This window comes from Polyodon spathula, chromosome 7 (genome assembly GCF_017654505.1).
Source record: "Polyodon spathula isolate WHYD16114869_AA chromosome 7, ASM1765450v1, whole genome shotgun sequence".
Classification (NCBI taxonomy): Eukaryota; Metazoa; Chordata; class Actinopteri; order Acipenseriformes; family Polyodontidae; genus Polyodon; species Polyodon spathula.
In genome coordinates this window covers 37,525,248-37,544,874 of record NC_054540.1, presented here as the reverse complement: position 1 = coordinate 37,544,874, position 19,627 = coordinate 37,525,248, and the positions used below count along the sequence as shown (strand labels likewise).

The following is a 19,627-nucleotide window of genomic DNA, read 5'->3' as shown; positions in this document are numbered from 1 at the left end:
CCCTAATCATATCACTTTAAAGCAGCAAGTGGTCCTTCCCACAATGATGGAGTGGTTCCAGTGGTCCGGACCACTCTGACATCACAGCACTGAGTGGTCCAGACCACTATGATATCACAGCACTGAGTGGTCCAGACCACTATGATATCACAGCTCTGAGTGGTCCGGACCACGGGCCACAGAATGCTACAACCCCTACTGCAGATCTGCTGCGGTGCTACAAAGATCACAGTCTGACAAAGCTACGCACCAGCTTTACAAGCTCATTTCTTTAATAATAACAGTAGGTGCAACTTCAGCTGGTGTGTGTAACACCCGTCTACAAAAACTAGTGTTCTCTTTATTTTGTGTATTTTTTCGCTCTATATTTTATTTCTTTGCACCTGGCATGCTGTGCCATTTTTTTTTCAGGAGAGTTTGTCAATTATAATTAAGAGTTGTTTTTCATTGATTGCTGTTTAAATTCAAGGACATTTACTCCAGTTGAAATAATACATTCAGTACATTTACATGACAAAGCGTTTTCCGAAAACTGAATCTGAAAACTGATTTTCTTAAAACGTCACTTTTCTGTGCTTACATGATTAACGATAGAAAATCTACTAAGAATTCAACTGTATACAGGGATTGAAGTTTTCAGAAAACGCAGGATATTTTCACATGCAAAGTACTGTCGTAGTAAGTACGATTTGAAGACCGGACATTTCTGTGACAGATAGGAGACCAATCCAACTCAACTGCTTTATCGAAGTGTCAGGTCTTAAATTGAAAGATTATTATCCTATACCTCTGCTCAGATTCTCCACAATGTGCAATCAGTCGATCCAACAGCACATCCTGTTCTGTATTACCAGTTTCTTTTCCAGACATTATTTTAAATTCTCACGTCATTTTAAAGCTGGAAAACATTTGCTGCTTCATTATGAGCTATTAACAAATACATACAGACTTTAACAAATGTATTACTTTATCCCTAACTAAACAAATAGATGCATGCAGATTGACTACAGATTATTATTAGTTTCTTATTTTTTGAAAAGGGTCAAAGTGTGCACATGCGCAGTATGCTATTTCAATAAGTTTTTCCGAAAAGTGAGTTTACATGATAAACGTTTAAACGAAAACGTTATTTTTCGGAATTTATTCGGAAATTTCTAGGGGCTGTTTTCTGAAAGCTGACTTTTGGAATATTCTGATACAGTTTCCGAAAACGGGGTTTACATGACTTTTGATATTGGAATTAGTTTTCCGAAAAATATCGGAATTTTGTCTGTCGAAGAATCCCTGCTGGCATGACTGTGTGATTGACCATTGCACATCCCAGAAGGAGAGAAGTGCAGACTTTACTTACAAGTACAGGTAATGCAACTGTTGAACTGGCAGCTTTAATCATAGTAAGTGTAATATATTGGGAATTCAACGATCAGTCATTTTTAGGTACATTGATTATTTTGAAACACATAGTGATGTGACATGCACTAAATTTGTACTCTTTGTAAGATTGTATGTGGATTGTGACTTTGCTATTTGCGCATTATTATCTAATAACTATTTAGATATTGTAATTGTGTTTACAAGTATTTCCGCCAGTATATTAATTACAATGCGTTTGTGTTTTCAGTTTATGGCACTTTTTCTATGGGTTTATTTTGTTTGTGTGATGTTTGGGCATTGCTGTCATGGTCCACCACCAGAGGTCCTGTCTTTAAAAATGTTTTTGAAGGGGGGCTCCCGAGTTGCGCATCCGGCAAAGGCACTTCACATGGAGTGCAGGATGCACCCTATAGCCTGGACGTCACCAGTTCGAGTCCAGGCTATTCCACTTCCGACTGTGGACGGGAGCTCCCAGGAGGCAGCGTACAATTGGCTGAGCACCGCCCAGGTGGGAGGGCCTAGGTCAGCCAGGGTGTCCTCAGCTCACCACACACCAGCAACCCCTGTAGTCTGGCCAGGCACCTGCAGGCTTGCCTGTAAGCTGCCCAGAGCTGCGTTGTCCTTCAATGCTGTATCTCTGAGGTGGCTGCATGGTGGGTCTGCAGTGTGAAAAGAAGCGGTCGGCCTACTGCACATGCCTCAAAGGACATGATGTGTTCATCTTCGCCGCTCCTGAGTCAGCGTGGGGGTGGTATAGGCTAGCTGAAAATAATTGGCTATTCTAAATTGGCAGAAAATGATAAACAATTGGCAACTACTACATTTTAAGAAAATAATATTTTTGATGGTTTGTATCGTCGGTTTTTCACTGATTTGATTGTATTTTTGTTCCATTAGTAATTTTAAAAAGAAATGAAGAAAAAATCTTAGGAAAATGAGTCTATTAACTGTTAGTTTCTTAATTAGGAGTATATACACACACACACACACAATCTGTATATATCAAAGCCCATCTACCTTACAATGCACCTCCTCTGTGTGTGACCAGCCGCCACTGAAGTGATGGTACATAGTACATATATGATAAGGCTTACTTAAATTATGTATTTGTATGTTTTCCTGTTTTTGTAAAGTATGTACCGGTAGAATCTGAAAGACATAAATCTTGGAAGAATGAAACTTCTTGGTCTTGCTGTAAGCAGGCATCGGTACAGGGATATGATGGAGGTACTGTGAGAACAACACAATGATACTGACAGTCCTGTAAAGAAAAAGAAATACAATGATATAGAATTTATTTTCACTTTAAGAGATTAATGTCATCTTGTACATCTAAACATTTTTATCTATGAGAGAACACTTTCTCTGAGGGAAACCTCTGTTTTTATAATGCAACAGTGTGTATTTACAGAGCATTTGACTTACTCCACCAGTGTTGTGGAGTGCTATGCAGTAGTTAAAACAATGCAGCACCGAGTGAGGCTAAACTACAAATGAGAATATTACCAGAAAATAGGATACTTGCATCAAGAATTTCAAGAAGTTGCAGACACTAAAAAGTAATGAATATTAGTATTCATTTAAAAAACTGTGGTAATTAAAAAAAAAAAAAAAAAAAAAGTAGGTCATTACAAGCCACTTGCCTGACTAATACTGTACTAAAAATCCTTGAGGTATTTTTCATTTTCTATGCATTAATAGGTCAGTGTAGTTTACCCACTTGTTGTTCATTTCTTAACCTTTACCCCATGGTCAGAGCACTAGCACTAATAAAGTGGCCAATGAGTGATCTTGAATCCCTTTTAAACCTGTGCTGTTGCCCTTGGCACCCTAGATTCAATATTAACTCACAAGGCGGAGATCCCCCAGTGTTTGCCTGCATCGTTCCCTGACGAGTCAAACAGGGACAATCCAATGAGAGAGATGGTCGGCGCAATCGTGAGGGGTCCAATAAACCTCATAAAGAGACCGATGAGACCAGAGAATCCCACAAAGATCTGGAAACAGGATGCGACCATGACGGATCCCTGGAGCTGCAGAGCAGGGAGCAGAAGAATGGACAAGATACCCAAGTTACTGTGCTGTCAACAGTGTTGGGGAAGTTACTTTTAAAAAGTAATCTATTATACTTGCAAGACACTTGAGTTGTAACTAGTTACAGTAACTTATGTTGAAAAAGTTAGTTACAAATAGTTACTTGTCAGGCATATTTTACAGAATTGGTTTTTTTATGGTTTGGTCAGGCTGCAGCTTGAGATTCTTTTGTCGATCCAGCTATCGAACCCACTTGTTTCTTGCAAAATGATCTGACAAGCTTGATCATTTGTCGTATAAGGCTTGACTTGCACTTCTTGACTTCCACGTTATACGTTCGCCATAGTCCTTTTTTTTAAATGTAATGAAAAGTAACTTGTAATAAAATGTAATCAGTTTCCACATTTCATTACCTGTCTGAAAAAGGAAGCATTAGAGTTATAAGTTAATGAGAAAGGTAATCAGATTACAGTAGCGCATTACATATAATGAGTTCCTCCACAATGCTGGTTGTCAAGCTGTACACACCCATATAGTCCCAAGATGCCTGTTGGGTCTGGAGCACCCATGTGCAAAGACCTTGTTAGTGCTTGTCCCTCACTGAATGCCTTTGGAATTCAATGGCATTTCTTTTGAGCTGTAGTGTGAAGTTGGGTGATATCTATTGCAGGCCTTCAAATTGAACTAAACCTGATCAATTTCTAAAAGACATGTGTCTAAGAAAGTGGCATCCACAAATAGAAGTATTTATACAGAAGTTGTTTCACCTTTAATGGAATTACCATAGGGTATTTTGCCACATTCTTATTTTTCCATGTGTATCAAATCCTACGTAGGCTTACTTTTGCTCATTGCTAATATGCTCACCATCTTTAAACTGCATGAGATGTATGTATTAAAAATTATATTGTTGAAAGGAAAATAAACAAACAACAATATAGAACAGTTTCATGAACATCAATCTAATTTAGAAAAACAAAGTAAATTTCATAATAGTCATTTGTCTTGTGCACTGCTTGGATGTGTCCCATCCCTTTTCTGTAATCAAGGATCACAAGCATTATAAAGTACATCAGTATATTCATTACTATTATGACAATGTGGATATACAGGATTGCCCTTTTGCAGAGTAACTCACAATGGTTCTAAATTGTTGCCAAATCCTTTCATTGGTTATAAAAAAAAACTAAAAAAAAGTCACTTCCTGATGAAAGAAAATAAAACGTTTTACTGACCTGATTCTACATCACAAAGGTCATTGTCTGAACTCAGACAAGGCAAAGTTTTTTTTTTTATTATTTTCAGTTTAAAGGGTGCATAAAGGACCTTTTTAGTTTATTGTGTATATGTTCCACGTCTTGCTACAACTGTTTACGTAAGGTGTGTGTGTGTATTGTTTACATTTTGGTTTTTTTTTACATTTTGACCACTTTTGTAAATTGCATTCCCTGCCTCAGGTTGTCTTCTCATCATCCTGCTCACTGGTAAATCCATCTCAGTTACATATGTGAGCAGGAGGCTGATGGGAAATGTACTTCTGAGAGGTCCATGCGGGTACATGGGAAGCCATCTTGAGGCAGGGAATGCAATTTTAAATTTTAAAAAGTGGTCAAAATATATTTTTAAAAAATGAATAAATAAAATAGTATACACATCTTATGTAAACAGTTTTAGCAACACGTGGGAATATGTAACACAATAAAATAAAAAGGTCCTTATGTACTTGTGGCAAAGTGGTTGGTAAGGGGAACAGGTGTAGTGGTGATGCGATGCAGGAGTGATGAACAGACAACAGTGATTCAGTGAACAAGTGTTTATTTGTGCTGTTTCCAGGTCTGGCGACCGTCAAATAATAAATCCCCGGCGGTACACAACAATGTGTAAAGCGCGGGGATGGTGAAAAACACAGTACAGTCTCACACACAAACAAAGGCACGGTCACCAGTCCTGGGTGATATTCAAACGTGCAGTTGCTCTGTGCAGTGGTGCTCCGGATAGTGCTTTACATGGCGACAGCTCTGGAGGTGTGCGTTAACTGTCTAGTGGTGCGAGAAAGACAGACAATTATAAACAAAGACAACACACAACACGTAATACACTCTGAGAGCTCCTCTCTCAGTCCTTCTCACGTTACCCAAACGAAGGAAAAGATCAGCGTTACCCTGGCCCCTATATGTAATCCCGCATGATATCTAGGTAAACGGTTGTAGCTGCCTTATTACTTGCAGCTGCCTCTCGTTTACCTTTCAAATCAATACGATCTTACAACAGAGTCTCGCTTCTTTCCAGGCTGACCCACTTCCCTGACCCGGAAACGAACTGTCAGGCCAGCCCTTCGAGATACTTCTCCTCCTGTTCTTTAGCACCCTCACAGGTCGGGAGGAAGATTTATCACCAGAACTCATGTTTCCGTCACAGTACCCTTTAAATCATTTTCACAAACCCATTTACAGCCACTGCACTTCAGACTGTGCCAAATGGCACAATTACAAACAGTTTTAGTGTTTAGTCCTTTCTGTCTTAACAGAAGCGCCTTTTCATTTGAGGTCAGTCGAGGGCATTAAATGTAGGTAGCCATGAGGTAGCCATCCCCATGTATAAAGGTATATTATTGTTCTTTGAACAACCCACTTCTTCAGCTACAGGTCATTATAACTAGTGCCAGGTGGAACACCTTTCTTCATTTTCGAATATTCTCTCAAAATGTGAACTAATATTCAAATATATTTAATTTTAGAATTAGCTGGAAAGCAGTAGTATAAGTCATACCATATTTCAGTGAAATAAATAAAGCGGGTATGCCATTAAATGACCTATTAAAGATAGAATAGAAACACTGCTCTGTACAGTAGGATTTGTGTTATTCATTTCACTTCATTTATACATGGTTTTCATTGCATGATATCATTTTGATACAGTCGATATGATTATTTTTGCACTGGAATGCTTTATAAGCAGTGCTTCTTTGAGTACTCAAGTCCCAGTGGTAATTAAAACCTCTCTATTTCAACCCACAACAACTTTATACTAGGAAACTTAACAAGAGGTGTGCATTAGGCAAGGGCTGTAACCCCCAAGGCTGCTTAGTCATGCTCGCTATACAAAGGGTGCAATTTATATTCCCGAAAATGTCTGGAACACAGAACTCACCTCTCGAATCCTGGACTGCCACACTTCAATGTACTCTGGTGAGCTGGTGTTGACAAGGTTGGCATTTTGAGTCCAGGCTGGGCACTTCCATTGAGGCATTGACAGCAAGGCGAGGGATGGGGCCAAGAAGGTGAAGGTTCCCCCTTGGAGAATAGGTAACCTGGGGAGCAGAGTGCATTTGGAGTGGATTAGCTGCAACAGTCTGGACCACCATTGACCTTGAGATGAATGAGAATTAATTTATTATCAGGAACAGTTTTTTGGAATAAAACACCCTACAGTGTTTGTAATGTGTATTGTATAAGTTTTGATAGTGTTTTAAATTGAATTCAATATACAACATAGACAAAAGTTTTGAAAAATCCCCCAACAACGACTGTTTCAAGTCTGCCCCCCCACCCCCCCCCCATACAAAAATGACATTGTGACCTTCAAGAGAGTACAGCGAAAAGCAGACTAATGCTCGGGCTAAAAGAAATGAGTGATGAAGAAAGACTGGCAACAAAATCTGTGTAGAACTGTGACAAAGTGCCCGCCCCTGTGTATATTATCTGTTGTGTTGCGTGTGGTGTGTTAAATGTTGGTGTATAGACATTGGTACACGGGATATAAACGGGTCTGTGTAACACGAGTGTTTAAAATGTATATTTGTATTTAGGCACGAGGATTGCACAGCACTTCACGTGCAAGTAAAAAGTAATAATATGTGAGCACGGGGAATTGCACTTTATTAATTCACGTGCAGTTGTACCAAGACTCCAACTGAATGATTGATTAGCAATCGAGTCTTGGTACAGCTGCATAAAAGTAGCATGTTTTCACCCACTCGGGGTTGGGTGTTCGGTGAGTGGAGAATGGGAGAGAGAGGAGGAGAATTAGAATTAAATATCAATTGCTATTGCGTGATGGTGGGACCAGCACAATACTTGTTTATTTATCTGCTCACCGTGTTTGTTAGTGTGTCTGTCCGTGCACCGTGTTTGTTTGTATAGTCCGTTTTGTGTATGTATTTATTTTGGCGTAGAGTGCCGTGCCGTGTCCTGTTTCTGTTTGTTTAATCTGTTTTATTTACAATAAACCGGCGCAAGCAAGCGTCCCCATCATTTCAATTCATCTGTCTTGTCTTTGTGTTCATTCCTTCCTTGTTCTGACGTCACCCACTCGGCCGTCTTTGTGACAAGAACAAAGTAACTGACAAAGTTAACCCTATACATTACTTTAAACACTACTGCAGCACAGAGACCACAACCTGAGCCTGCTTTTGATTAAGCAGTTCATTCATAAAACCATAACCTTTAATGTAAAAAAATGTCATCAACATAAATATTTACTTTCATTGGCTGGGTTTATATGCAGGTGAAAATTGACTCTACAGTTATGACTGTGACGCGAATGCATTGTGAAACAGCAAAAGGAAGTTGTGACAGAAATATAATGAATCTTGGTTGTAAATCTCCCTTCCGACCTATGAGAGCACTAAGCAGCGAAAGTAGAGTCCTTTGGACAGGCTGGCCTAACAGTTCTTTCACAGGCTCGGGAAGTCGGTTAGTCTGGAAGAAGGCAAGACTCCGTTGCAAGAACATATTGACCCGGAAGGGAAATGACATGGCAGCTGCAGATTGTAGACAGCTGCACTCATTTACCATGATGGCATAAAAGGGGCCAGAGAATCGCAATCTACTCCTTCGATTGGTTTTACACTTGAACTTCAAGGACCATGAGAGACGCAGTAACCACTTTTGATAGAATATTTGGGAGTGTTTTGTTTGTTTGTGCTTGTTAGTAGTTGTCTTTGTTTGTGAATCACCAGATGGCTAACACATTTCCAGAGCTGTCGCCTTGGGCCAGCACAAAGTCGGAACAGCACTTCACTACAGTCACTGAAATAAATTATTATCACTCACCACAAGCACGACTGCACGCATCCGGACTGGTGATCATGTCCAGTATTATTGTGGGGCGGAGAGTATGTATTTATTATTTGGGCTGCAATCCCTTGTCTTTTCCCTCCATGCTTTACACATTGCTGTGTATTGCCAGAGATTTATTGTTTGGTCACCAGATTGGGAGTATAAATAAAAGACCCCCTTTTCCAATCCGATTAGTCTCCTGCCTTTGTTTGTTCTTGCACTGCATCACCTCTGCACCTGTCCACAATCAGCAGCCACTTTGCCATAGATGTCCATTTGGCAGTGTGACTCACAATGAAAATAGCTGTAAAAACACATGTAAACCGGAGCAGGAATTGTGCTTGCATTTCAGCAGTCAAGATCCTGTTTAACTGGCGGAATCTCACTTAATTCTTCAGCAAAGCCGTACCAAACCACACAAACACACACACACAAGAAAGAACACAAACATGAGTCTAAGAAAGTTTGTGTTCTTCAGCACCCATATTTTGTTTGATGATTTTGAATGACAACATATACACTATACAGTATATCAGTACCCTTATAAAGTTGACAATATGCAATTTTGAGATATTTCTAAATGATCATTTGGCTTGCCATGAATATGTCCATATTACTTCGTTAAGTGAGGCCCAAGATATCAGTAAACATGTGCATCCCCAGTCACTAGGCATGTAAATCCCTCGCCCTGCTGCAGGGGATAGTCACAATCAGTCCTGCATAAAGCTTTCCAATGTCTTTTAAAAGGTTACATGCCTTAGTCACATTGATTCATCAGAGCACCGTGTGATCAAACAGTCCATTCATAAAAGCCACATCACCGCTGAACACTTAAAGAGCTGTATTGTACAATTCTCTAGTCTAGCTCAAGCTTATTTATGGAGATCCAATAAAAATGACAGATTTTCTGCCACGTTTGTACCTCTGACCGAATCTCAAAAACCATTGTAGATTCAGATTTGTTGTTTGTAACATAAATAAGGTACATCAGGAAAATGTGACAGTGGCCTTGAACATGACCTCTTTACCTTGGCTGCCATGTTTGCTGTGATGTGACATTACCAGACTTTAAAATGTTATTTTCAATTTCAATTCCCAGATAATAATATGATTCTCTGAGTCACTTTTGACCATCGGCCAATGGAAAACAACTATTATCTGGTCCCATGGGCACAGTCTTTCATTATCCTTTGGTATTACATAAGAGCATAAGAACATTTACAATGAGAGGAGGATCCCATTGATTTAGCATCAACAACATGACTAGTTACTGTAAATCAATCCATACCCTCACCACTCTGTGTGAAGAAGTGTCTCCTACCCTCTGTCCTAAGTCTATTTGTACTTTATTGCCATTGTTGTCCTACTGTCCTGGTTTCTGTGTTGCTCAAAGTATTGGTTAGAGTTAACTTGTCAGCTCCTTTTCAGATTTTGTAAAGAATGCATCCCTATTCAGGTGTTCTGTTATATATTATATTTCATACCCAACAATACAGTACCCATTTGCAGAATAGTGTTGAAAAGCAGGTATCTTTTTAAATCAATAATCCTCTCTCGCATGATAATGCAACAAGGGTAAAATTCCATGTTTTGCAATTGTTGTTTTTTTTTTTTTTTAAATCATGTTTGATTTTTATTCTGAAAATAGTGTCCAGCCCCCACTCTTGTTACACTATAAGTAGCTTTAACAGGAGTGTTTTTAAGGAAATAAACTATATGAGTTTTTAAAATAAAGAAATGAAGAAGTGTGTATTTTTTTTTTTTTTTTAAGAAAATCTACAGGAGCAAGTGTGTTGTTATAGCACCAATACAACCGCCCACCTGCCTAGTCAGGATTTTGAGCTGGTTATTCTACACCAGGGGTCAACTCAAGTGTCATTCCACATGAAGTTTTAGAGGTTATTAATTAATGAATTAATTTAGCATTAATCAATCAAAACTCATAGTCATTATCCATGTGATATCACTTTCAAAAAAGGGTCTATAAAATGGGAATTGTGGGCTGGCATGTCTTTTTAACTTTAATGGAACTACAATAGGGAATATATTTGTAGAACTTGTCTGTTGCCACATTTAAATGTTTTCCACATGTATTGAATCTTATGTACAATAGGTCCACCTGTGCAACTTTGCTCTTTAAGGTTGCCATATTTTAATATTTATCACATCCCATAAAACTAAACAGCATAGTGAAGTTTTTTAAAGACGGTGCGCACATTTAAAAAAAAGAAATTGTACAAGTGGGCTCTCATAGGATTCTATACACATGGAACAAACCAGAATGTGACAATAAACAAGTTCTGCAAATATACCCCATGTAGTTTCGTGTTGCAGAGCAAATTCCTATCTGTTAGATAGACCCTTATCTGTTTGCTATATGTAGGTGATTGTGAAAAGATTGTTTGATAACAAATTATAAAAAAAATAAAAAAAAAAAAAAAAAAAAAAAATAAAGAAAAAAAAAAAAAAAAAAAAAAAAAAAAAAAAAAAAACAGGAGGCTGCGTTTTTTCAGCTGCTATGAAAGAAAAAGTTGCAAAAAAGGATCAATAAATAAATAAATAATGTACAATCAATGGCATTCTTTTCAGTTTTAGTTATCTTCAGCAATGGTTTGGAGATATTTTGCTCATTAATCTTTAGATTAATGCCTGTAATGCCATACGTTTAAATGGGTCTATCTCTTGTAGCTAACATCTATGCTTTAAGATAAAGAAATATTAAACAAACTTAATTAAACAACTTACTTTGTCTTGCAAGTTAGACTTCTAGTTGAAACATTTGTCATGGAATGTATGAGGTATCTTTGTTTTTCTAAATGTAGCACTGTTGAGTGTGTAACAGTTAAGGATGATCATTTTAAGATGGACATTGTAATACATTATCAACCATCTCACTATCGCCTTTGGCACTAACAAAAAAGCAACCTTACGTTTGTATGTTTGTCCTCCAACATGCTGAAAGGGGGTCTGTTCATGACTGTCTGAAAAGGTATATTGCAGCATCTAAATTAACAATCATGGATCCTTGGCAACATGCATTTCATGAGACATGTTATATTTGTTGTAAAGAACTGTAACAGAGCGAGCAGCCCTGTACATTTAGTTGTTTATTTTTAGAACGGGGTCTCCCCCTCTGCCCTGTGTTATTTTGTATTTGTTTTTGATGATTTATGATTTATTTATTGTATTTATGTATTGGTATATATGACAGCATAGCCATGCGTTTTGTTTTGTTATTCTGTTTTTATTTTTGAAGGGTGTTCTTGCAGTGGTGAGGGGAGTAACTTGTCCTCTGCCAGCAATGAATTATACCTTGTGGTAATGTGTGGCTGTCGGCTAGTGTGTTGTTAAACTAGTCTGCAGTCACACAATTAATAAACTCGTGCTGATTGTGGCCGAGGAGTAATAGAATAATTACGAACTAGTTAAACCCCTCAGCCACGGTATTTAAGCCTGCAGCTCTCCCTGCTCTGGGTGGGAGTTCAGAGGGAGAGGAATTTAAAAAGATATAGGAACAGTGAAGGTGATCGCCCAGCCTGACAATGCCTCATGTTGCAACCAGGGCTTCAAGAGGTTTACATGATAAATGTGCTTCTCTCTCTGCTGTTCTGGCTTGCAGATCTCATAATCCACCATCCCAATCTGGGGTGTAACCTCATAAGGTCCTTGCCACTTCGCCAGAAGTTTAGACTTAGAACTGGGCAACAATAGAAGCACTTTATCCCACAGCTGAAACATGCATAACCAGGCTCCCCTGTTATATTGGGTCTCCTGTCTGCATTTAGCCTGCTGCAAATTGTCATGTGCCCACTTTCCCACAGACTCAAGATGTTTGCGCAGGTCCAACACATACTGGACAATATTGATCAAATGGTGTTGCTGTTCCTCCCACATTTCTTTTATCAGATCACACCCCTGGGTCTCCGTCCATACAGCAGCTTGAATGGTGAAAATTCCATAGAAGCTTGAGGTACCTCTCTGATAGCAAAAATAAGGGGGGGGGGGGGATCAACTAGTCCCAGTAGCGCACGTCACTATTTATAAATCAGCACAACATGTTTTTGAGGGTCTTGTTGAAACGCTTTTTATTAGACTATCGGTCTAAGGATGGTAAACCGAGGTCCTAATGGTCTTAACCCTTTGAGGTCCTATGTCGGAAAAGGTCTGACATTACCATTTTTCTTTTCCGGTCCAATGTCAGGGTCTGACATCATCAAAAAGATCTCAAGCACAAATCCATAGTCAGGCGGATGTGAGCAATACGCATAGTCCCTTCACCTCAGACATAAAACGGGCATAAATAAACATGATAGCTGCTTCCCCATCCAGCGCTCAAACAGTAATTCGGATATTTGCCAGGCTTTTTGAGATTTTATAGCAATAAAATAATGACTTGGATAACATTATTGAGGGGTTTGGTGATAAAAGGAGATGATTTATCAGTATGCAATACTATGAAGAGATATGTGATAAATACAGTGAACAGGGAGTGGGGCAGGGCTAGAGATGCAGTGCCGTTTAAACCTGTTTTACTGTGAATAAAATTACTTTTAAACAGTGCATGTAAAATAAACTGCTTGTGTGAAAATAAATTGGACCTGACGCGCCTGACAGGCACTGAATAAATGGACCACAAAGGGTTTGCATGTTCCGCGGACTAGCCTGGACATAAAGTTGGTGCCTTGGTTGGTTAGTATCTCCATGGGGATCCCAACCCAGGAGAAAACCTTAACTAGCTTGTTAATAATAGATTTAGCAGACACAGATTGGAGGAGAATGGCTACTGGATAACGCATAGCATAATCCAAAATGACCAATAGGTGTGTGCTCATGGCTCCTTGATCAACAGGCGCATCTTACAGGGTTCCCAACCCCTCCCCTACAGGATTATGCATGTGTCAGATAGGTAATAGAAGTGCTCAATATGTAAGGTTTATGGGGTTATTTTGTGAGCAACAACAGTTTCTGTATCACAGTGGCTTTCTTAAACCTCCTCTTTAGCAGACGAAGAGTGTGACCAGATTACAAGTGTAACTGTTCTCTCAGCTCTCAGTCTCAGGACTCGGGGTTTTAAACCCAGGTCACTGGTGAAGACAGAGTTGTCATTTGTGACGATGTAAACACCAGTCTAATCTCATTATAATATTATACTCCTGGTCAAAGCCACAATAACAACCTATATACAGTACTGTTACTGTGTATACACAAACCCTCAAAAAAGGATGCTTAAGCTGATAACATACACATGGGCTACAGACAATAATTTCCTAACAGGGCTTGTGAAAAACAGTACCTTCCACTCAGCATTGTGAGCACAGTAGGGTTTTTTTCCTGCAGTTTTATCATTTATTACATTGGTGTGTTGGTGCAAACACGTAGTATAGTACGAGTACAGTAGAACTCCAAAGTTATGAATCTCACATTTAAAGAGCTACTTGGTATGGGTCTGAAATATTTCAGTTATCAAATTTATTCTTCCTCATCTTGATGGCTTTTTAGAAAGTAAACCTATGGTCTTAAAAAGGTCTCTCAAACATGTTTTCTCACTAGCTTCAGCTGGTGCACAACTGTGTCACCAACTACAGCCCTTATAATCTTGCCTCAGTTGCATTTAAGAATACAACATTTGTCCTAGTTAAGCAATTACTTAAGATTTTCTGACACCCAGTTGCGGTAGAGTGTTGCAGGGGGCAGGTTGACGTGACCAGTTGAAGAGAAAATCCATGCTTGAGCCCTTTTTAAACCACAGGGATGAGTTTTAAAATGTGATGTGATGACTGACAAAAAATGAGAGTGATTCTAAACAAGCAGAAGGATACATTAGTTAAGATTAGTGTAATATCTCAGTCCTGTAGCATATTCTACTGTCCAGTCAACAGAAAATACCATTTGAAACCGGAAAAAGTACTGCCCTGGTGTTTGTGACAGAACTGTTTGGTGAAATTATTTTGTATCATGTTATAAATATGCCACGGCAACCTGCCTTTATTTTAACATGGTCTCAAACATTGCAGCAAGTGTACAAAATATAAAAACTACATCCCATCAGGACATCTGTTTATCATCCACAGACGGATGGTTTGGTGGAACATTCTAATCAGACTCTAAAGTAGATGCTGAGATAATTTCTGAACCAAGAACAAAAACATTGAGTAACGCTTCTTCCCTACCTCCTTTTTGCTGTGAAAGAGGTGCAGCAGAGCTCGACAGGGTTCTCCCCCTTCGAGCTTTTGTATAGCCGACAGCCTCACAGCATCCTCGATCTGTTGACGATTATAGAGGACAATCTAAAATCGTCTCAGCACCGGCAGCAGCAATAGTACAACAAAAATGCACGCATTCTAACTTTTCATCCAGGAGACAAAGTGCTGTTGCTCCTTCCCACGTTGGAATCAAAACTGTGTGCTAAATGGCAGGGGCCATATGAGATGATTATATGAAGCTATACGGAAGGTAAATTATGAAATTACGTAGCCCGATCGCCGTAATGAACTGGAAATTTATCATATCAATTTATTGAAGCCCTCAGGCAAAGTAGATGATGATTTAGGACCCTGTATTGAGCCTCCTAGCACCAGAGACATTCCAATGGGGAACAGTTACTTCCAGATCAGGTAAAAGAACCACGTAAGTTAATTGAGGATTTCAGTGATGTTTTTTCCGACTTGCCGGGTAGAATTAACCTCGTTGAATATGCTATTATCCCTCCCCAGGTATCACAGTTCGAGAGAGACCTTACCAGATCCTGGAAAGTCGACAGGGAGGTGTTAGCAAAGAGATAGGGGCAATGCTCGAGCTTGGGGTGATTGAACCTTCCAGAAGCAAGTGGTGCAGAACGATTATGATAGACGCCAAAAAGGATGGCAAATGCTATCGCCAAGCTATGTGTACTGCTCAGTAAAACTGACAGGGTTCAGTCACAAAATAATAATTATTGTAAATACACACACAGAACACAGACTTGGTCATAAGTCCAAAGTGAGTGCTTTTTAAATGAGTGGTGAAATACATTTATTTGTGAACAGTAGTGCAGTATTGTCCAGGTTCATGCTGGCCTTTAGCGCCTGCTCCTGGTACATGTTAGCCATCTAACAAGAATAAACATTTACAATTAGTGCATCACACAAATGTACTTGTTACACTGGTACACTTACCTCACCCCGAATGTGACCTGAAGCAGAGTGCATAGCCCTGACACAAAGAAGATGGTGCTGATCAGGTGGCTCTGGGTGAGGGTGTCATGCTCCAGACACAACTCCTTCGACAAAATCAGGGGAATGGCAATGATCCCCCCAAATGCTGTCAGATAGTGCTGAAAAAAACACAAAAATAAAGAACATAAGAAAATTGACAAAGAAAGGGGGGCTATTCGGCCCATGAGTGCTTGTCCAGTTTAGCAGCTGGTTGATCTCCAAACTTTGTCAAGTCAGGTTTAAAGGTTCACCGTGATTTTGGTATCAACAACATGACTGCGTAACCCCATTTCATCCCTCTTTAAAGAATTGGCTTTTATGCTCTCATAGTGTTAATCACAAACTGTGTCAGCCCTTTTTAAGATTTTAAGACTGCAATCATCCTGAATTCCTCTTTGCTCAGTTCTCTTAACCAATCTTCATGGCTCATTCTTTAAACCTCTGGGGTCTGTCTGGTTGCTCTTTGTTGGACTATTTCCAAGGCCGCAATTTCCTTTTGGGACTGTGGTGACAAGAACTGAACACAGTATTCTCAGTGTAGTCTCATCAGTGAGCTATCCATCCTCATCATAGCCTCCTTTGATTTGTTCTCTATAAAAACTACACAGAACTAACAAAATATGAGCCCCACAAAGTGATGGCAATAAAAATGTGGTAAGATTTACTGGAATTATTTTGTTAGCACCATGTACTTATTTTTTATTTCTTCTTAATTTTGCCCAAATAGTTTCCCCCAAATTTTTCTCCCCCCACACAGCTCAGAATAACTGAAGATTCAGTGAGCATCCTCCATTCCCACTACCAAGCCAGGTTCCTCTTTTACACACAGGAACTCGTGAGCAGATGTCAATGAGCTACCGGCCTCTGGAGGACAAAGGCCAGCCCTGCAGTTGTCCACTCTGAGCACACTGAGCACGCCTGGCCAGCAGGGTTTGCTGTAGAGCGATGAGGTGAAACAGTCCCTGCCAGTTTTGCCTCTTGAACCCATGGGCATGCTCGAGCCAATGCAACACTCCCTTCGGAATCCCCAGCAAAGACCGACGACTTTGCACAGCCAGAATGTGAACCTGTGCTCCCCTGACTGTATGACTCACCCTACACACCACACAATTGTGCTTTTACCAGTTGAGCCACCCATGTACTTGAATTGCTTTCCACACTCTGGTTGCTGTCAGCATTATTATAAACAGTAAATGCCCCAGTAACAGCCGCTTGTACAAATTAATTAGTGTAATAACAGTGTATTTAGAGACACATAATTTAAAGTGTTTCCTAATAATATTTGAGTGTGATGTGGCTAATAAGATCCCGGCGTTTAGTCTGAGACAATTACACGAGTTGGCATTCTTTTCTGCAAATTGGAGTTCTTGATTTATCCAGATCCTTTGGAAAGTGGCTGGCAGATTGAGTGTGTGCAGAGTAGCAGACAGTATCACACCTGAGTCCCAAGGATGATGCAGAGGTACCAGGGGGGCACGTCAGTTACACTGTAGGACAGCTTGTTCTGTTCCGTCTCCTCATCTGACACCTGCTTCTTTCTCTCACTGTCATCTGCAGAGATCTCGCACAAATGCTCTCTTTTCTAAAAGAAATTATAAATAATTTATGAGAAATCAATCTATCACTCTTTGTCAGATTCCAGTACATCTTACCGGTGTCATCCCATGCATAGAAAATATATTTAAAAAAATAAATACAAAAAAAAAACACTTTTTATGTTTGTAACAAGGCGAGGAGCCCTGTACATGATTATTTGTTTATTTTTAGAAGGAGGTACCCATCCGCCACCGTGCAGTTTGTTATTTTGTATTTGTTTTGTTGTATTGTTGTTATTATTATGAATGTATTTATTATATTTAAATATGATGCCGTAGCCATGTTTTGTTATTGTTTTGTTTCTGGCAGAGATTAGGCAGCTCGTCCTCTGCCAGTGTGTAATAAAAAAAGCCTTGTGTAGAAGGTGGCCATCTCCCAAATTAATTAAGTGATTCATTTGTTGCTTTGCTTCAAAGAGTGTTTAATTATTACCAAAAGAGCTAATGCAGAATTCCTTGTTAAGCGACCTTGATACATGTAATCATTTAACTTCAAATATAATTTGTAACTCAAAAAAAGTACAACTCAGGACTTTTGGGACAGAAGAGAGTTTCATGGCTTACTCAATGTTAAAGGATTGTAGACAATGAAATAATTCAAAGCTTGGCAGTAACATTCCCCCCACCATGGCTGAAAATGTAGAATTATGAGCCAGAACTGTTAATTAAGGTTTTATGGTTAGGTGGGAGGCTAAGGGTGGGTTGCTTAGGCTAGACATATAATCCATGCACTGTGAGTGAACTGAATTTGAGAAAATTATATCTGAGGCCTGTGTTACTGGGGTGCACAACCAAACCCAGTCGACATTTATACAGACATAGAGAAGAGTTGTTACGTCACATTGTCACATGAGTTTAATAAAGGCTGACCAGTCCTGGAATTAACTAAACAAGTTCACAGCAAATCAAAGTTAGGTAAAGGCTCATTTACAGAAACAAGATAACTCAGCGTTCGACCACCAGACCCCAGAACCACTCAGGAGAATGCAAACCCCATAACAGCATACAGTATCCAAGTGCAGCGATGTGCACTGTAGGAATACACTGAGTATGATGCAAGGTCCTCATAAAACAGTACATTTATGTTTAAGCATCCATACCTATGCAACACTCAATTGCAGGATATGTAGTAATACTAAATGAAAACATTGAAGACAGAAAGAATTCAAGACAAAACGTTTCTAAAAGTTTCTTTTAGTATTACTTCATTTGTAGTAAAGTATTTTGTAAATCTCTTAGAATGGAATTTAATTTATTTACAGTTTACACATTTTACAAATTTGCTAGCCTAAAATTTAAATTAGGGACTATACCTCTGTAAATAAACAAGCACATAAACTTCAGAAAATCTTCTGCAATTAAATATTAAAAGCTGGCCCTTTATTGTCTGTTCAATCTTTTCTCCAATTGGATTCTACATTGATACAGAAATTCAAAGTTATGAGTAGAATCACAACAACAATTAAACAATGACCTGTAGGCAGTGAAATAAAACATGGTTTCAAACTATTGCTCGGATTTTCATTATACCTGGCACACACAAAAAGCAATACTTTTCTTGAAACATAGCTTTTGATTTGTTCGTCAAGAATTGTATACTTAGTCTAAGCTTTTACAGTATTCAGTGGTTTACTACTTATTGGAGCAAAATAAACAAAGACAATAAATACTTACAGTGAAGGCACAGTTATCCATATCATTGGGTTATTGGCTGTTCTTTCTATTGCAAAACACCAGGGATTATAAAAGGGGCTGAAGGCAGTCAGCTTCTCATGTGAGGGTAGTTCATGTAGAATGCTGACATTGTGTAGAGGATTTCCTGATTGTGTTTGTCTTTTGCACAGCAGAATATTCTAAAAAAAAAACCCTGCCCTGAGATACTGAAGTAAATCAATAACTATAAGAGGTCATATTAGACTAAATCAAAAAACTCTTTCACGCAAGCAGACTGTACAACACAGAGTAAAGGTTAATAACAGATTAAAAACCTGAAAGTGAGGCAAAAGTTTTTGGAATGTATTTTTAATACGATCTGTTAAAAAAGAACAAACAGCTAATACCTTTTAATAAAATACCCAATGCTGAGTTACATGCAACAACAGTAGAACATCTATATAAACGAAGATGGAGATAACTTGGACATGTCCTAAGGAAGGAAGCAAATGGCAACACAAAGCTTCAATGAGATTGACAATGAAAAGATGAAAAGACCAAGAACAACATGGAATTGAACCCACAAAGCCCAACTGGCTGAGTAGGCAGCCTAGGGTTACCAGATATGGAAGTCTGGAGGACTACATCTTTCACTACATCACTACTTCAGATGCAATCATGGAGAAGCCACTAACATACAACCTTATAGAATTCCATT

The 19,627-nt window shown here is 39.0% G+C and overlaps 1 protein-coding gene across 1 annotated transcript in view; it reads right to left on the bottom strand.

Moving 5' to 3' along the window:
- Nucleotides 1-18,951, bottom strand: part of LOC121317845 (solute carrier family 23 member 1-like) — a 42,985-nt gene extending 24,034 nt beyond the window's left edge. The window contains exons 1-6 of the mRNA XM_041253947.1: nucleotides 18,931-18,951; nucleotides 17,100-17,243; nucleotides 15,623-15,780; nucleotides 6,559-6,718; nucleotides 3,226-3,407; nucleotides 2,515-2,635 (exon numbers count right to left, since the gene is read on the bottom strand). Coding sequence (XP_041109881.1) covers nucleotides 2,515-2,635; nucleotides 3,226-3,407; nucleotides 6,559-6,718; nucleotides 15,623-15,780; nucleotides 17,100-17,243; nucleotides 18,931-18,951 — 786 coding nt within the window. The remainder of the gene's footprint in view (nucleotides 1-2,514; nucleotides 2,636-3,225; nucleotides 3,408-6,558; nucleotides 6,719-15,622; nucleotides 15,781-17,099; nucleotides 17,244-18,930) is intronic.
- Nucleotides 18,952-19,627: the final 676 nt, after the last annotated feature.